The sequence below is a fragment of the Rattus norvegicus genome, chromosome 4 (assembly GCF_036323735.1).
Source record: "Rattus norvegicus strain BN/NHsdMcwi chromosome 4, GRCr8, whole genome shotgun sequence".
Taxonomy (NCBI): Eukaryota; Metazoa; Chordata; class Mammalia; order Rodentia; family Muridae; genus Rattus; species Rattus norvegicus.
This window is the reverse complement of record NC_086022.1, coordinates 125,808,724-125,827,571: the sequence shown is the minus strand read 5'-3', so window position 1 is coordinate 125,827,571 and position 18,848 is coordinate 125,808,724. Positions and strand designations below refer to the sequence as shown.

Sequence of the window (18,848 nt, the reverse complement as noted above, 5' to 3'; positions counted from 1 at the left end):
GTCGAAGGCCAGCACCATCCACACACACAGTTTTGAGTACTTTGTAAGAACTGGTGGGATCCTCCTAGAAGCCTTCAGGTGAGGACTCCGTACACATTACAGAGGAGGAACCAAGGCTTCAGAAGGTTAAGTGATCTGCCCAAAGGCGTAAGGTAGTGTAGGGTGGAGTCAGGATCCAAACACAAGCCAGCGGCTGAGACACAAAGGGAGGGAAGTAGACACAAACCATCCAAAAGGCAGTAGAAACATGTTGGTGAGGTGCTCTTTTAACTTGACACTGTCTATGAAACCAGTCAGAGAAGACCTATAGTCCTCACCACCCCAGATCTGAGTGGGAAGTCTATGTACCCCAGAATAAAACCCTTGTCTGGGAGCTTCCTCTTAGCAGTTCTTACCTCTGTGGATGTAAGGAACATCCCATATATGAAAACCTGAAATCCAAAACACTCCAAAATCTGAACCTGGGAGCATTGATATCCCAACACAGTGGATAATTCACACCAGAAATTATGTTAACAACCGAGCCAAGACAAAGGAGCTGTTAGACCTGAGGGAAAACCAATTCCATAACTGTCTGCTTAAAGCAAGCTATATTAGAACTGGCCAGTCAGCTGCTTCTTTGAAAGTCGGGATTTCAGAGAGCAGCCCAGGGTTCCAGAGAGCAGCAGCACCTCATTATCTTTTGAGGCCCCTTTTATGGGGAAGGATTAAGATTGACAAAAAAAAAAAAAGCTGTCAAGATAATATTCTGTTAGCACTTGAACAGAAGAGTGGGCGATGCAGGACTCAATGCTGCCTGTGAGAAGGGCAAGCATGTATCATGTGCAAGGGGACGCATCAAGGTATCTGGGAAGACACATTTTCATAAGCCAGGAGGGCAATCATACGCCACAGGTTCAGTTCAGCAAGCCAAAGAGGTCACAGTTCAACATAGGTTGAAAAACTTGGTGTTCAGCATACACTAGGTTTAGGAAACTGAACCTTAATCTTGTAATGTATGAAGACTTAGAACGTATAACAATGTAACTCCTCAACAATGTGGTTGGTTCCTACTTTGGTTTCACAGGATGGGACTATGGGGTGGGTGTGGCTGAGTCCAGGAAATAGGCTTGGCTGACAAGCATGAGGACCCAAGTTTGATCAATACCCATGTTAAAATGTTAAGCAGGACCTAGGGATCAGTTTAGTGGTTGGAAGCTCTTGCTGTCTTTCCAGGAGATTGGGTTTGGTTCCCTGCACGATTTATCTTCCAAGGGCTCTGATGCCCTCTTTTGGTCTCTGCGGGCACTGCATTCACATGCACAGACCAACACGGAAGGCCAGGTGCAACAACAGTTCTTGTAATCTCATAGCTGGGGAGAAGACACAGGTGAGTCCCTGGGACTCCTAGGCCAGCCCTAAGCTAATGTCTGAAAAAAAAAATCAAGGTCAGGAAATGCTCTCCAGCCCCAGTGAAATTCCTTTATAAACTGTAAAGTGCCTGCCACTTTAGAGTTGTAGAGGTGAACCCAGTCATTCCGAAACACACCAGACATTCGTGAATTTTAAAAAGGAAATGTTTATTGTTGTGTTACAAGGTGATTATAAACTCCTCTAAAAAAAGCAAAGATGGATTTAAAATATCAATATACATATTCATCTAAAAAGCAAAAGAGAAAAAAAAAAACCGAAACCCTGCAAAATGCGGGGTCGCCGTAATTAAACATACACAGAGCTTGTATACTGCAAGACAGGTCACACACCAAGGATCCTTCAAACACAAACGCTCCTCCCCTTCTTGGTTGGTTTCAGGTTTTTGTGTGTGTGTGTGTGCGTGTGCATTTGTTTTTTTGTTTTTTGTTTTTTACAAAAGTTTAAAATATTTTAAAAATATTTTGAAGTTTTTAAAAAATGTCCTGATGAGCCAGACATATTTCTGAAGGAGGCAAAACCCACGTTCTCAGCTTTTCTCTTGTGCTAAATACAGTCACAGTTGTTAGGGATTGGAAAAATTGGTTTAAAAGAAATGTAACTACCATCTCATTTTGAAGCCAAATATCTAACAAGATGCTCTGTCCTTCGGGGAACATGCCAGAACATGCCTGCAATGACACCACCACCACCCCTCCTCCTCCTCCTCCTCTTCTTCCTCCTCCTCCTCCTCTTCTTCCTCCTCCTCCTCCTCCTCTTCCTCCTCTTCTTCCTCCTCTTCCTCCTCCTCCCAGAGAACACAGACAGCCAGTTTCCTGTGAAGGCCTGACTCTTGGGAGATCAGCATGGAGGAGGAGGGTAGGGAGCACTGCTCTGGCTTCTGGGACGGCCCTCTCCATCTTGGAGTATCTGGGCTTTGTTGTGTGTGTGGTTTGGGACTTGATGAAGGAGGGGTGTGCACACAGAGGTATTTACAGTGTCCATAGGGACAGGGGTATCAGGTTCCAGTGGGACTGTGAGGGGCCTTCTCTAAGGTGCCTTCCTGGCTTACGTCTGCATCTTGGAGAGAGAAACTGGGCTGGCACCTGTTCGACTGCTTGCTAGAGCATTGCCCCGTCCAGAGGGGCGGGGCTGGAATGCTGTCGGCCATGGTAGTGACACCCTGTGATAGAGAAAGCCCCTTCCTGTGCGGAGGGGGCACATGCTGCTTTCTCCTCATGCTTTGCCATGGTCTGCACAGCTTTCCTCTCAGGCTACTTCCTGCATAGCCTTGGGCTACATGGAGGTCAAAGGCCTGCCCATACACCCTGGCTAAGGCTCTTCACATTAGCAGTGTCTTTGGCCCTCAGTTTCCTGTGGTACAATTTGAGGGGAGGGTGTATCAATTCCTAGTTCCCGAAGGCTTCAAAGGAGGAAGGAAGGAAGGAAGGAAGGAAGGAAGGAAGGAAGGAAGGAAGGAAGGAAGGGTAGCATGGGGCTGGGGTGAGCAGGACAGTAAGGACGGGCACAAGTGGGTATTGCTCTCTGCTCCATGAATACGGGACAGGGGCTTTCATCAGCTCTGGCCTTTGGTTGACAGAGAAGGCTTGACAGTTTACTTAGACAATGCCCTGGCCCTGCCTTCCGTCTACCATGTCTTGAGAGCCTGGAGCTACAAAGAACTCAAATGTCCAGTTCCACTTAGCTCACGGTTTAAGTCCCACGCTAGGCCTATTCTCCTGTTTACAAAGTGCCTTGGATCGGGCCCTCTGGGACAGTCCACAGTGCCCAGTAGGGATCCTCCACTAGGGAGATAACAGAACTCCTAGGACCAAATAACATCTCCCAGGAGAGTTCTCCTGGGCCCACTGAAGGTCCTCATCTAAACCTGGCAATGTTCCTGGCTTCCTGTCTACTTCTGACAGGCAGGGCAGGATCTGGCCTGTTCCAGGCAAGGGCTGGTTGGCCAACAGCTTAGCCCTCTCTCCAAGAGGCAGGTGGACCAGAGTCACGAGCTCTACTTCAAAATGTTACTTACATGCAGACATGAAAAGACAAGTGTCACGACAAGAGTTATCAGGGCCAGGGACTGGGTGGGAGTGGTGAGTATTGAAGACAGGTGAGGGGACACTGTCAGGGAGTGGGCTGTGGAGGTGGCTGGCCTTCCATCCAGGCAGTGCCTGGGGACTTGGCCCGCTGTGTCTTTGGTCTAGAATTTGATCTGGGAATGATTAAAAAGGCCATTCTCAGGCCATTTCCAGAATGGTGTCATTTGTCTGCCAACCCAAAATACTGAAGGCTCGCCAGAGGGGCGTGCCCGATAGGGGTTGGCGGTAGGGTAGACGGGCATGACCACAGATGTTGCCACAGCTGGACGAGCCCCCTCTCCCTTACACTTCACCTATCTTTCAATCACCCACAGTGGTTACTTTTAAGGTTCCATAGAACAAAAGAAAACAGGGTACATTACAAGTCGGTAAAATCAGGGAAGGAGAAACTCCAACACTCAAAATAACACAAGCGCAACCAGAAATACACAGGACAACAGGAACACGGTACAATCATGGGTGGCTGAGTCAACAGCCACTGGAAGAGGATTAGAGGGTCACTTGGCAGAGTACATTGCTTTGGAGACAGAAAAATGTGTACATTTGTCAAAGAAGTTCAGGATGGCACAGTTGGGCCCAGTGGAGGCTGGGGTGAAGGTGTAGCGCCCTCTCCTGGTTCAGAAGGAAACAGCCCTGTCTGACATTGGGCAGCTCTAGAGTATTGACCTCATCTCTGTGGGGACAGCTTCAACCTACAAAACTTCCCTTTGTCCTCTCTCTGCAGTTCCCCGGGGGCCAACACCTGTCCAACAGCCAATGCAGTGGCTTGGAATCATCTGAGGTCACTACTAAGTTGGCTCTGTAATTGAACTCAGATCCGTTAAGATCCTGTGTCTACAGCCACTTGGAGCATTCCTTGTTGGGAACTAGATGGTTCTGGGGTAAGATCTTTAACAAGAGTTTGTCAAGAGGCAAGGAAGAAAAGTATCCTTATGAGGTACACTTGCCAGTCTGGGTTACACTCACCCTCCTGAGCTGCTAATATCATTTGGTCCACTGGCCTCTCCCCCTGGTCCTCACCAAGATACATTCTGCTTGGGGAATGCTCTGGTCACCACCTATCATGACTCCACTCAAATACGGCACACACTTCCTGAGTGTGATCCCCACTCTGAAGCCCCATAGGCTCCTTGAACTGGCTTCAGGCAAACCATACTGAGTACTCAAGAAAGGACATGGTTTCTGCCGATGCCTGTAGAGTGTCCCAGACCCGAGCCCCATTCTCACCCGACATTCAGACGTCCCATTTCTGTCTCTAATACCCACGGTGGTTCAGACACTCCCACTGACTACCTACCCATTATTTCAAAGTAAAAGGGCAGGCATTTGGCCCTGGTACAACCACTTCAGTTGCTCTCAGATCAGTCCTTCATGCTGAGGGTGGGTCATTATTTTGGCATCTTTCTTGTTGACTGAGAAAGAGTGAGGGGTCTCCCCACGGCCCTGCTCTCTCCTGCCCCTCAAGTCTGTTCAGCTAGTCGGGGCTCCCTCTTCTCAGCTGTGTCCTTCCTCCTGAACCAGCTCAGAAGGGACTACACCTTTCTTGAAGATATATCCACCATCATAGGAAAATTCCACCCAGCATTTAGTATTATTTTTTTTCCTCTTTTTCATTTGTTTTTGGGCAGAACTCTCTGCCAGCTATGTAAGCACCGAAGAATTGCTTTTGAAAAAAAAACAAAAAACAAAAAACGAGATCCGTTGCTGGCAAGACCAATTCAAGTGGCAAAGTGTATGACAGACTCTATATATAGTTATATGTTAAAAAAATACAAAGAAAAATTTACCAAGTTCCCATAAAATACATCAAAATCAATATGAAAGTCCATCCTCTCCCCCCAGGACATAGGCCCATGGGTTTTCTTTTTGTACAAAATAATCCCCCAAACAAAACAAAATACACATATACAGACACACACGAAACACACACACACACACACACACACACACACACACACACACACAGAGTAACATTTTCTGTGACAATTAAAAAAAAAATCCTAGTACAAATATAAAGCTCTGTAAACCTGGTCCTAGGAGAATCTAAGGTTAGTAAACGGCAGGAAAGCGGCGCCGGTCACACAGCCCGGACCTCACATCATGGTCTCCACAATGACGTGACTGGGTTTCATGAGTGCACCGTTCATGAGGGTTGCTCTGGAGTGAAAGGGCGTAGCCCCTTCACGCTCCACAGCCCAGCGGTTGGGCTCCCTGGGGGTTATCAGGTATTTGATTCTCTGCAGAAGAAAGAGGAGGAGATTAGGAGCGGATTAGGGAGGGTCCTTCCCACCCACCTCCAGAACCCCCTAGGATACTTGCCATAAGGCATCTGGTCAACTGCCACCCTTTCTGGGCCTTTTGTAGGTTTTTTTTAAATGGGGGATGGTGGGATGGCACCCTATGTCCTACAGTGGTTTCCCCAGCCAGTATTCATGCTTACAGATGGGGCACACACATGACTTCCACAGGCAGATTTCTTTCCCCTAAGGAGTTGAGTCCTGTCTCTCCATGGTTTATTCTCCCTGCTTTCTCTGATTTCTGCTTCTACGTATCTTTTAGAGTTGGAAAACTGACCTAACCCCCATCTCTTTCAGCCCCTGTCCCCCCTAAAGAAGAAATTTGTACTTCTTGGCCTCCCAGAGCCTAAATGAGACAGTTCCTCACTGGGAGCTCCTTCTGAAGGGTTGGTCCTGGGAGGAGACTACAGGAGAATTCTCAGACACTCTAGCCATAGAGCCCAGGCCTCTCAGTGTGGTGACTGATCATGAACCTGGGGAGGGAAGAGCCCTAGCCCTCTCCAGGGACACTAGGAAGTCACCAGCAGAGTGGGAGTGGAACTTGGCTCCTACCTCCTGCCTCCTGCCCACTTCCTGCCGGGTGTCTGCTCAGACTGAAACCGGCCAGCAGTTTAAAAAAAGAAAACAAGAAAGGAACAAAAAGCCCTCCTAGGTATTTACATCCAACTATGGCAAATTACACCTGGGAGAGCTGCTAAAACCTGCATGTGCCAGGTCTAGTGTTCTCCCTGGCACTGTCAAGGGACTTGGGAGAAGCTGCTTATTTAAAAAGCGGCTTATTTCACTGGAGAATCCACATTTCCTCATTCTCAGGGGACATTGAGGAGGGACCAAACACAAGACCTGGTAACTCCAGGCCATGCCTCTCCCACAAACGCCTGTGTTGCTTTGAGCAGGAAGACTCTTCCTCACTGACCTGGCCTGCCTGCTTGCTTTCAACCCTGCCCCCTTGACATTGGAACAATGGGGTCCAAAAGCAAAGTGGAAAAGTGTACCCACCACTGGCAGCCACCCCCGCTGTCTATTGGGAACCACAGCCTGGTCTGGAACTCTGGTTGGGTTGGAGATCCTGATATGCCTGCCACTTGCTACCTCACCATTAGGAGGGCACCAGGGCAGTTTGTGCTGCCAGAGGGGTTGTGGCTCACTCCAGCTGTGGGCAGACATCCTTACAACCTGTCCCTTTCTCCCCCAGCAGCTCACTCTGAACGGATCTGGACACACAGGTTAGATCAGCCTCTTAAAATGGGGCCTTAAGCCGGGCAGTGGGGTTTCTACCCATAATCCCAGCATTAGAGAGGCTAAGGCAGGAGAGAGCCAAGTGTTTGAGGCCAACCTGGACTTCAGTGAGTTTTAGGCCCCACAGTAACCACAACAACAGCAAAAACAAACAAACAACCACATACACACACAAAAAACATTCAGGCTTTCAATAGACCCTACCCCAACTTAGTGACTACTACAAAAACTATAACCAGAACATAGCTCTAAATACCCCTGAAAAGCCCAATTCATGTCTGGGTACGAATAACCTTCTAGGGTGACCTGAGTTGGCTCAGGGCACTAGGAGCCAGCTCAGGGGTTCAGAGCAGGCACTGTAGCTGCCTGTGTGTCTGGAGTCCACTGTTTCAGCACTAACAACAGAGATGGTTGCCTTGATTCTGGCTTAATGGTGGGAGAGCTGGGGTCCCAGTCCCACTCTAGGGAAGCTGTTGGTGCCCTGGCTCCTTCCTTGTCTCTTCTCCCCTCCTCTCCCAGCCAACACAGCCCCCTCCACAGGAGGAAGCCTGGGCCAGCTCAAGGGGGAGCCAGGGCCCCAGGACATCCTGGCTCCAGATATTTTTTGTAAGAGAATAAAAACAGCCCAAAATAAAACTGTGGGGCCTTGGAGCTGGCCCAGGTGCAAAGGTTAAAGGAGATTCTGAGAAAGGGATTTCGTGGAAAGAGCAGGGGACTGCCAGGCCTGGAAGCTCCCACATTGTGGGAAGAATTCCTAAGGGGGCTGGAGGAAGGGAGGGGGCGCCGTGAAGAGACGACAGTCAGAGAGACTGGGAGCAGGGCAGAGGTGGTGGCATAGAGGGTGGCATGGTTGGGCAGTACTGGGCTTCCTCTCCAGAGTTTATCTCTTGCCCTGACTCAGAACAGAGATTCCCACAGCCTTTAACTGGCACATGAGGCCTCTGTCCCATCTCTAGCCTAGCAACTGACCCTCTGTACCCCACACCAGGACCATATTCTACCTCATACTGTATTGGGCACATTCCTCCTAAGTTCATGTCCCACTTTAAATGTCACCAAAAAGGTACCTGTCTGTGTGCCCACAGCATACTCCCTCCTTAGATCTACTGCCTTTCATGGGGTGCGAGAAAACCTGGCACTCGGAGAGGGTGAGTATCTTGTCTAACATCACACAGAAACTGACACTGACTGTCCTCCACCTCCCATCACCCATGCCCCATGCTCACCACGCGGAGCGGTCCCTCCGTCCGGCAGAGGAGGATGACAATGACCAAGGGGATACACACCATGGAGGAAAGGGCCAGGCCCCAGCCCAGCCCGATTGCCCAATCAGGGTACCGGTAGACTTTGTTGTAGGTCAGGGGTACATACTTGACGAGAGAGAAGATGAAACATCCCTGTGGAGAGACGGGGCAGTCAGAGGGTTCTAGGCATTTGAGAGCAGTGTGGACTTTATCTGGGGCAGGGCCTCTCCTCTATCCTTACTATGGAGATGGGGTGGTATCATGCCTTATGGACCTCACTAGGGCAAATCGGCCAAGTCACTTGCTCATCCTTCCCTGGCTCCCCAGCATTTCTGACGCTGCAACCCTTTAGTTGTGGTGACCCCAACTATAAAATTACTCTTGTCACTACTTCATAACTGCAGTTGTCTGACTGTTGTGAATCATCCTGTAAATGTCTGCGCTTTCCAATGGTCTCAGGCAACCCCAGTGGAAGGAGGAGTTAAGAGCCACCACTCTAGAGCTTCTCTCTTTTAACAGATGTGACTTTTAGGCATACACAGCAGGTACACCATAAATGCCAAAGGCATGGATGAGCCCGGCAGCCAGTGGCCTAAACGCCGTTATCTCTTGGCACACCACGGTCTGGTCCCAGGGACAGGATGTAGACCTGAAGGGTGGGGTGAGCCTTGAACCTTACAGCTATGTGGAGTCTACCTTTGCCTTTGAGAGGGGCTCTGGCTCTGGAGGAACTGCCCTGTATCCTTCTCCTCAGAAAACGAGGCACCCCACAGGGTGCCATGGCAAAAATGATCCACTGCTCATTGCCTAAAATAAGGTCTGATGGGAGATGGTGGTACATGGTGAGGACAGTTGGCCCACAGGGGCCTACCCTTCTCTGTTGCTTTCTGCCTAGAAAGCTGTAGCTTCCTTGAAGTGAGCCCCAGAGGTGGGTGACTCTGGTCTCTACTTAGCCTTTCCAGCAGGGGGCCTCATTCTGCCACCATAGTGCAGTCCACCTCTGGTCCAGAGGGTAGAGATCAGAGGTCCGTGTGAGATGGACCCCAGGCATAGACTAGTGTGAACAAGGACAGGTGTACTGGCCAGAGCCCAACTGACTGCAACCCTACCTGGATTGGCCCTCCAGTTGCTGTCTGTGGTCTCTTAACTTGGTTGCGGGATATGTGTGCCGAGAGCCACAGTCAGACTCATTGGATTCTAAACTGTCACCTGCCTCAGTGGTGAAGTCTCACATCAGAGTATCCTTGTCAAAGAGGTGACACGGTGAGTGAGGTAAGGAAACTGAGGCCCTGGCAGGGGAGTGAGTTGGCATGTCTATTAGGTCTGGCCTGGGAATAGAGGTCACAGGAGAGAGAACCTGTTCATCACAAAGCACTGGTTTTAAAGCAAGGGACATCTGGACTCCCCAAGGTGCTGACCAGGAACAGCAGTACAGGTGGAACTCCTATGCATGAAGGTCCTTAGGGTATTGGCCAGCATCTGCTGTGAAAGCTCAATGGTACTGAACAAGCCTCAGAGAAGGTACCCATGCAAAACCTCAAGGCTAGCTCCAAGGTGGTAGACAGAGGACAGCAGCCTGGCCTAGTGTCCCTGATACTGCCCTTCCTGTTTCTTCTTCACAAACTCCTATCAGTCCTACAAAACCCTACACAGCCAAGGCAATATACCCCTACTGCAACATGCCCCTACTGTCGCAGCTGTAGCTGAAGCTGACTTTATCAGAGCCCATAGAATATAGGAAATGCTAAACAGAACTAGGGATCACAAGGTGACAATGTCAGGCCCGGGGTGAAACTTACAACACAGAGAGCTGGAGTGATGACAGCCCAGCTGTACTTCATCCAGGGTCCAGGCCGATAGCCGATCATGTCCTCAATACCGTCATATAAGTTATCACCGCCTACGAGAGAGAGCAGCGGGTCCCCGGTGACATGGGAGCCAAAGCCAGAATAGCCCTGGGGAACAATGCAGCAGGGGTCACCGCCTCTAACCACCAGGCCTGTATCTCCACACCACGCATGACCATGTGACACTCAGTGCAGCTGGGTACCTGCATTTTTTGCTGGAAGTCTTAAGACAGAGACCACATCTTAGGTGTGGTCAATCTCAGCTCTCTAAGAGGTCCAAGTGGACCATTTCTGGGCCACAGAGTAGGTCACCACGGGTTCTGAGGTGACAGTGTTATATCTATAGCGACATGTTCACATCTTGTGCCTTCAGTGGCATTATCTGTGACATGCTCAAGGAGCAACCCGGAGTGAACCTTCCAGGCAAAGAAAGCGTCTCCATTATATTCTCTGCCCAAATGAGCGGCTTGAAAAGGGACGTGCAAACATTATACTCACCATATATCCAGGCAATAACAAAACATTCAAAGAATGCGACCCACAAAAGGCATACACCACTAGCTGCATAGTAGTCAAAGAGTTGAAACACATACATGCCACCCTAGAAAGGGAAAAAAAAATCGAAGATAAAGTTGGTTCATTATAGGGTCTTCAATTCCCTTCATCTATAAAGGGCTATGGTAAATCAATACTTTTTTTTTTAATTCCAAAGAAAAATGGGCAACAGCTAGGATGACCAAATACAGGTACTTTTTAGAAAGAAAGAAAAGAAAGAAAATGAGGGAGGGAGGGAAGAAGGGAGGGAAGGAGGGAGGGAGGGAGGGAGGAAGGAAGGAAGGAAGGAAGGAAGGAAGGAAGGAAGGAAGGAAGGAAAAAATATTCAGGTCCAAGTGTTGTAGTGGCTTATAGGTTTACAACAAATACTCTAGAAGTCTAGACAGGTGAACTGTTGTGAGTTCAAGGCCAGTTATAACAAATTCAACTTCATGCTTGACAAAACACACAGGGTTGAGGGAGAATACAACACATCTTAGCAACACAATGAGTCATAGAATTCTGCACACAGGGTGAGCCGAGTCGCGGGGACCAGTGCTCGGTGAATAGAGGCTATCTGACTTTAGAGGGCATTTCTTAGTGCTTTATAACCTTCATTTCTATTTGATGTGAATAGGTGTCCTGCCTACAGGCGTGTCTGTAGACCGTGAACATGCTGGGCCCCTAGGAGTAGAGTTACAGACGGTTGTGAGTAGCCATGTGGGTGCTGGGAATTGAACCTGGGGCCTCTGGAAGAGCAACCAGTGCTCTTAACCCCCAAGAGATCTTTTCAGCCACAGAGGGGGCGTTCTTACAAACACTTCCCTAAAAGTTTCTTCTTTTGGTAAAGAAAAGTGAAGGCCTGAGCAGGGTTCGGAGTAGTGATTGACAACTCTACCTCAGGCATGTTAGTGCACTGAGGGAATGGGAGCATGCTCTGGGGAAGGCCGGGCTCATGCCCTCTTAGCTGCCCTTTTCCCAGCCACTGAAACCTCTAGCCTTCAACCTTTCTGTTCCCCCAGGTTCCTGGCTTCTTTTCCTCCTATTTAAGTATGGTCCCCACCCTCTGGGAAGAGGGTACATTCTCCTCAGCAGATACCCACACAAATGGTAGAGCATTTGGCCAAGCAAGTGCCACAACCTTAGTTTGACCACAACATCTCAAAAAGGGGGATAAGGGGGAAGCTGCATGATCATTTGAGAGCTGGACAGAATAGGGATTGGGGGCCAACCTAAAGGAGGTGTGGTAAGGAGAACCTCCCTGCCCCCCGGGCCTCTCTCCCAGCTGCAGCCTCCCCTGTGGCCCTGAGAAATCCAAAAGTAGGAAGGGAAAAACTCACATCATCCAGAGCGCTAACTACCTACCTCCGTCACCATCGTCAGCCCCAGCAGGTAGCTGATGCTGCACACGATGGCAATGAAGATTTCCCGACGATAACCCTTCCTTAGGAAGGACGGGTAAAGATCAACCAAGGATGTGATCTGTCCTTCGACTTCAACAAACTGAGGGGCAAGAGGGAGACAGAGAGAGAGAGAAGGGTGTAAGAGGGCTCAACGCAGGCCTGCAGCTCAGAAGGAAGGCTAGGCTACATCTTATGAGACCCACCTGGAAATCCACGTAGCCAGACCCTGGGCTGTGCAGGCAGCCACTGTGGTCTGTGGTCCAAGCAAATCAGGAAGTATGGCTGCATTCAGGCCATTCCCACCCTTATCGCTGGAGACTCATGAGGGAGCAGCTCTTTCTCTAGGAAGCCAGGACCAGCTCTCCCCCTGACACACTTGAGGGGAGGGGTGTGGCCATGACAGCCTCCCTCCTTTGTCAAGGCTGGTGCTACACACATGTAAGCAATGAATGCCTAGCCCGGCCTTTCACAGGGGCTGCTCAGCCACAGTGTGGTAAGGTCAACCTTTGCACTAACCAGTTGGGAGACTCTGGGTGAAGCCTGGCCTCGGTTTCCCCATCTAGAGCACTAAAGGTACATCAGGTCTGACTTACATGGTAGCTTAACCCCACTGGAAATCCATGACCCTGTTGGTTCCAGACATAAAGAAAATTCTGGAACATTTACACACACACACACACACACACACACACACACACACACACACACACACACACGAGCGCACGCGCGCAAATCGTGTTTTAGGATGATTATCAGTCTCTCTACATCTTTCCAATCTTGCTTGTACCTAATGATTTACCTTGGAAACTGTGCTATGTCCCTACACAAAGATCTATCTTGCCGTCTAACAGCGGCATAAAACTGCGCCCTCTGGATACATCGCCTTTCACCTACCCAATGATACTGGCAACAACATTCCTAGTTATCAGTCTCTAAACACACAAATATACAAGTCTGTAACAAGGTCTTGGCAGCATTTGGGGGCTTGAGGGCCACAGAAGTACTTCAATTAGAGGAGCCACACCCAGACTGCTCTGAGTCATTGAAACATTAAAATGCTAAAGACTGGGCATGTAAGTGCCTGAGAGTGCTCACCTAGTAGGCAGAGGCCCAGGGTGCACACCAGGAATCCCAGCAATTAGGAGGTAGAGAGGCAGAAGGCTAGGACACTTTCAGAGTCAGACCTAACTGAATTTAAGGTCAGCCTGGTCTACATGAAAGGCCATCTTGAAATAAAAAGACAAAAAAGGGTTGGGGAGAGAAGTCCCCCTGGCATTCCTACAGGGAAGATCCAACCACGGAGGCCTTTGGGAGGTGGTGAGGGAGTTGCAAGAATGGACGCGATCAGAGAGAAGATCCCTTTCGTGTGTCCTAAGGGACAGAGAGATAATCCCATTCATGTGCCCAAAGATACAGAGCCACTCTGAGGCCAGGATTCAGGAGCAAGATGACCAAGAGGCTCTTAAGCAGAGCTCTGAGAGAGGGGTGGACCTCATGACTTCTAACTGATGTGCCAGAAGGGGAGTTGAAGCTGAAAAGCAGCTGAGTGGCTAACTGGCAGCTCCAGGGCCAAGCTACGAAATGAATTAGGATGAATGGCTATCAACCAGAGCCAAAATAGTTTCTCTGGCTGCAGAAAGGGCATCTGTGACACGGAGGTGGGAGCACGGCAGGGACAGGAGCTAACGTATAAAAGTCTGGGTGCAGTGGTCTAAGAAGAGCATGTGTCTAGCATAGGCAAAGCCCTGGATCCCATGTCCAGCACTACAAATAAAGAAAACTGTTGGCACGGGGCTTGGGGATCAATGCCAATTGAGCTGCACATGGGAAAACAAATTGGCTGTGTGACACTGGGCATGTGGTGGCATCTCACGCAGTGATGATACCATCAGGCCATTTAAAAGGACCAAACCTTGGGAGCCCTGATCTAACAAAGTAGGGTAAAGAGGAACATCTTAAGGCAAGCTTTCACAGCCCCCCGAGATTCTCCACTCAGCCTATGGCTCAGCTGCAAGCCACACAACCTTCACAGAGCCCAGATCCCCCCACTCCCAAGCCACTTGTGAGCCTCAAGGCCTGTTTGGAGCCCTGGCGGATGTCACAGATGTCACGCTTAGCCACTTATTAACTTGTGTTTTTGTTTTCTTCTTCCCCTCTGAGCCTGGGAGATGTTCTAAAAGCCACTAAAAGGCACTGCATGGGGTCTGCTCCCAGGGCCAAGCAAGCTCTCAGAGCAGGAATCATTAACAGAACCTCGGCTTGTTTACAACATCGTCTGCCCATCACCAATTCCACAAGGATCTGTTTTTCTGGTTTGGAGAAGTTTTTGCTGCCTTCTCCATTAATCTTAGCTGCCAAGTCTTGCATTGTGTTCTTGACCTTGTTAGCTGTCTCCCCTCTCTGGACTGATTCACCTCCACTGGTTCTGAGTCCCCAGAGACCCATCCTGTCAGGGCCGTTGGAGGCCATGCCCTTGGGAAGTCTCCCATGAGGAGTCTCCAGGACTGATCTCACAGCCTATTGAATTTGATGAACTGTTCCTGAAGTAGCTGGGCTTGAAACCCACACCACACAGGAGTCTCTCCTGCCTTCCCAGTCTCTATAGCTGGTCTGAGCCCATGATCACCTGCCCCCTATATACCACAGTCTCCCTCTTGGAGTTTGAAAAATATCCCACAAAAAGACACTTCAGGAAGAGGGATACCCAAGCCCCCATGAATCTCACAGGCACCTGAATTCTCTATACCTGGCTCTGAACCTCATGCTTCACAAACTGTACCCATTAACCAGGATGAGGAAACTGAGGCCCAGAGGAAAGAGATGAATGTGGCCAGTATCACACATAATGATGTTACCTTCCTGAGCTAGATGCAGGCTGGCTGTCACCAACACTCCCTGATAGTGAACTGCCTATCCCTAGCAGGGGGCTAGGGCAGGATGTAGTTCAGAAGCATGGGGGAAAGACTGGGGCATGGCTCAGGATAGTGTGTGTGCTTGGTACATGTGAAGCCTTGGGTTCTACCCAAGAAATAAAGTGGAAGTACAGATCAGGCAGATATTTTAGCAACCAGACGATGGGGGACAAGCTGGACTGAACCAAAAGCAGTTTGCCAAATGTGGTTCGTCTTTTCTGGACATATTTGGGACTGTGGTGGCCCAGGCAATGATTGACGCATGTTCTGATATCTGTATCTCTGGGTCCTGGCCTTCTATTTCTCATTTATAGTTTGACCTTAACCACACACCCAGTCACCCTCATCTCCTTGCTCGAAGTAACAGCCTTCAGCGTTGGGGGTGGAGGGTCTCCTCCCACTGCTGGGCTGAGGCCTTTTTCAACCCAGAGCCCTGAAGGAATCAAGTTGAAGCCTCTGAGGTGGGAGTTTGAGGAGGAAGGGTCTGAACATGCCTCAGCTTCGGTAAGGATGGCTTCTCACAATGAGGCTGCCCAGGCGAGCACCACGGCCCCACATACACGTACCTGGCTGTCCAGTCCAAGCAAGAGGAGCATAATAAAAAACAGAATGGACCAAAAGGTGGGCAGCGGCATCATGGTCACAGCTTTTGGGTAGGCAATGAAGGCCAAGCCAGGACCTAAGGGAGAGAAACGGGGAGGGGACACAGGAGAACACACATCAGCACCATGCTACTTCAATCCCTGGGCCTCACAGAACACTCACATCTGAGTAGGGAGGGAGATCGCCTAAGCCCAAAATGCAGGAGGAGCCAGAGAAAGAGACCAGTGGGGCTCGGGAGGGGCCCCATGTAAGCATCTGTCTCCTATCCAGCACACGGCCTCCTCTCAAGTGAATCTACACCCGTATAGACACGGGGTCCTAGGGGCAGGGAGTGGGACTGAATCTGGGGCTCAAGCAGCCAGAGATTTGGGCAAAGGAGGACCCTCCCCTCACACACCAAAGCGGCACATTGACATTGGCTGGAAGGAAAGTCGTGGTTATCTGATTCGTGAAACCCTCCTTTGCAAAGAACCGTTTCTGTTTTTTTAGTTAATGGCTAAAACACTGTTTGAATGAAAAGAAAAAAGAATTTAGATGCCCAGCAGGGCAAATGGTTCTTCAAGGACATGCCTGTGTACCCAAGTTCACTCAAGGCAAGGTGAAACCAGTCAGGCCTGTGCCTAGGCCCAGGAGACTACCCACATCTCAGTCCTCAACCACCACTTCGTTTATATGCTTCTGGGGGCATCAGGTTCCCCTAACTGAAGGTCGGTAGCCCCAGGATCCTTTATCTTCAGATTCTCGGAAGTGGATGCCACTGCCCAGAAAAGGGATCTGGCCAGACTCAGAGGCAGAGGGGGACAAGCGCTCTGCCCACTCTGAGCGCCTCTCACAGGGTCATTTGAACACAAACATCTTCTGCTTGCAAACACCCCCCACAAACAGACTCCTGGGGGAGATTAGCTAGCTGGTACTGAGCCCACTCGAGGGCTGACAAACTAAAGTAAAATCAACTACTAGAAACAAAACAAACCAATCAAGAAGAACTACTGGCCAGACTGCTGGAGACGGGGAAGATGTTTTACCCTTTAAAGCAAACCTCAAACAAGCATCAAAACTGAATGAATGGCTTAAGGGAGGAGGGTACAGGGGAAGGGGGAAGAGTCCACAAAAACAAACCAATTTTGAAAAAAAAATTTTCACTTAGTAAAGCATCTACAACCCCAACTGTGGCAGAGGGACAATGCTGTCTGCTCAGCCTGAGGAATGAGAAACCCTACTGAAACAATGACCTGGGGCAGCCACTGAGTGGGTGCTAGAAGGTGATTCTAGAAGATTCTGTGAGGGGGAGGGGCGAGGCTGCTTATCAAGCCGGAAGCTGCTTGAATGAGCAAGACTGAGGGGAGGGGGCTCAGGACACACACCTTCCCACCTGGGACATCATGAAGCACACTTGGACTCAAGTTAGAACCAAAAACATTTGGCTCCCCCTGAAGTTCAAAGCTCTGGACCTACCTGCCTGAGCAATCAGGGCTATAGCCAACTACAAGATGGCTATAGATGTAACCACAGATGTAAACGTGGTGTACCCCAGCCCTCCCCTCCGCACCAGGCACTGTGAACAGAATCGGTTTACTTCTTTCTGTCCCTTTACTTGAGATTTTCTCAAACCAGCCTCAGGAGAGGGGCCAAGCACCCTTCTTTACAACCACAGTGAACTCAGGAGGATAGGAGCCAAGAATACTTAGGCCACTGTGATGCCCTGCTGGCATAGCACACCATGTCCTGTCTGGAATTCCCTTGGCTGTGCGATACCCTTGTTCAAATGCACTTTTCTTTGTTATGGTGCTTGCCAAAACCAATCTTAGAGTCACTGTCCCTCTTGCTGTGCTGGCTGCTCAAAGATCACTGTGGGGAAAGAGTATGGACGAGGCCTTTGAAGTGGATAAAAGAAAAAAAAAAAAAACCACTGGGGCTGACTGACTACATGCACGGCGTGAAAATACCCATTGTGCACAGAGATCACTTTGGTGGACCCATCTTTCTCCCATAACAATTTTCCTCTGTGTTTTTGGTGGAACCCAGTTACAGGTTTGGAATCACTTTGCCTGTGTAAGCGGGAACAGAGGGGCTGGAAGAGGTGCTGGGCCCCTTGCTATACAACTTCCAACACATGAGGCCATGATGATCGAAGTCTCTGTGCCCTCGGGTCCTTCCCTGCCTTTGGAGCCTCTGAGCTGAGGATGGGCAAATAGTTCTTCTGAGTGTCCAACTGGGACACAGCAAAATAGGTATGTGTGTGCGCACAGTGTGGAGTTCACACTGGGGGAGGGCCTCAGGTATGGCCCTGCAGCAGACAGAGGATGAGCGGTCCCTGAGATCCATGAGGTCAGAGGATCGAGTGAAATGGCCACATTGGATGGTTCTCCAGACATGTTGTGGGTGGAGACTCAGCAACCGGATGCATTGCCTATGAGCCTAGCCTGCCCTGACCCGAACACAGCCCATTCTTTGGGGCTCTTGATTTCAGCTGAGACACCAATATCTAAACAATCCAGACACACAGTGCCAAGGGACCCTCTGACCTTCCAATGCCAAGCTCGGGACCAGAGAACTAGGATGACCTCACATTTCAAACATAAGGAGATCAAGGGAAGGGAATGGCAGGGATTTGGGGTACTTTCCCCATCTGCAAAAATACCTCAAATAGCAAAGGACAGTCTGTTCTATCTCACACCATCCCTTTGTCGTGGAGGAAGACCCAGCCTAGGGCTTTGGCAGCCTCTAGAAGGCCCCAGAGGGGCTGTGAGGAATTAGGTTAGATAACACCCTACCACCCTCCAAGAGAATGGGGTGGGAGATGGCCTTTGGGGATATCCACCCCAGAACCCTATCCACTACAGGGCCACTCAAGCCCAGACCCCTAAAATATGATGAGGTAGTAGGAGTCTAGTCCACGTTCCAGAACCATCTTTCCTGCAGTTCTGGATCCCATGTTGCTAAGGAAGAACCCCACTTTGTGCAGAGCCCATGACCCTAAAAGTGACCATCCATTCTGTGAATGTTGGCATCTTGAGTAGCAACATGGGACCAACAGGCCCCCAACTCCCCAAAGGCAACAGTGTCCTCATATCCTAATCTCAAATCAGCTCTGTCATGGCCTCTGAGTGGTGTTCCTCCCCTGCCTTCTCACTCCTGGTGACTGTGGAGGAGGCTGGGAGGGTGAGGTTTGGTAAACATACACAGGAAGGACCGAAGAGTGGATCGGCTTGGCATTGGAGCTCGCCAGGAGCCAAATGCAAACCACAGAAACCAAGGCTGAGATGGCAGCA

General features: G+C 49.9%; 1 protein-coding gene across 11 annotated transcripts in view; it reads right to left on the bottom strand.

The window, feature by feature from the left end:
* Positions 1-1,538: 1,538 nt before the first annotated feature.
* The window catches only part of Slc6a6 (solute carrier family 6 member 6), a 73,694-nt gene continuing 56,384 nt past the window's right edge, over positions 1,539-18,848 (bottom strand). For 9 of the 11 annotated variants that reach the window (XM_008763123.4, XM_063285685.1, XM_006236903.5 and 6 more), the window contains 6 exons: positions 15,540-15,652; positions 12,024-12,161; positions 10,623-10,725; positions 10,077-10,177; positions 8,260-8,430; positions 1,539-5,734 (listed from right to left, as the gene is read on the bottom strand). In XM_008763123.4, the coding sequence (XP_008761345.1) occupies positions 5,591-5,734; positions 8,260-8,430; positions 10,077-10,177; positions 10,623-10,725; positions 12,024-12,161; positions 15,540-15,652 (770 nt within the window). In that variant the 3' untranslated portion in view covers positions 1,539-5,590. Of the gene's footprint in view, positions 5,735-8,259; positions 8,431-10,076; positions 10,178-10,622; positions 10,726-12,023; positions 12,162-15,539; positions 15,653-18,848 lie in introns of those variants that run through there. The other 2 variants (NM_017206.2, XM_039107210.2) reach the window with 2 other exon arrangements.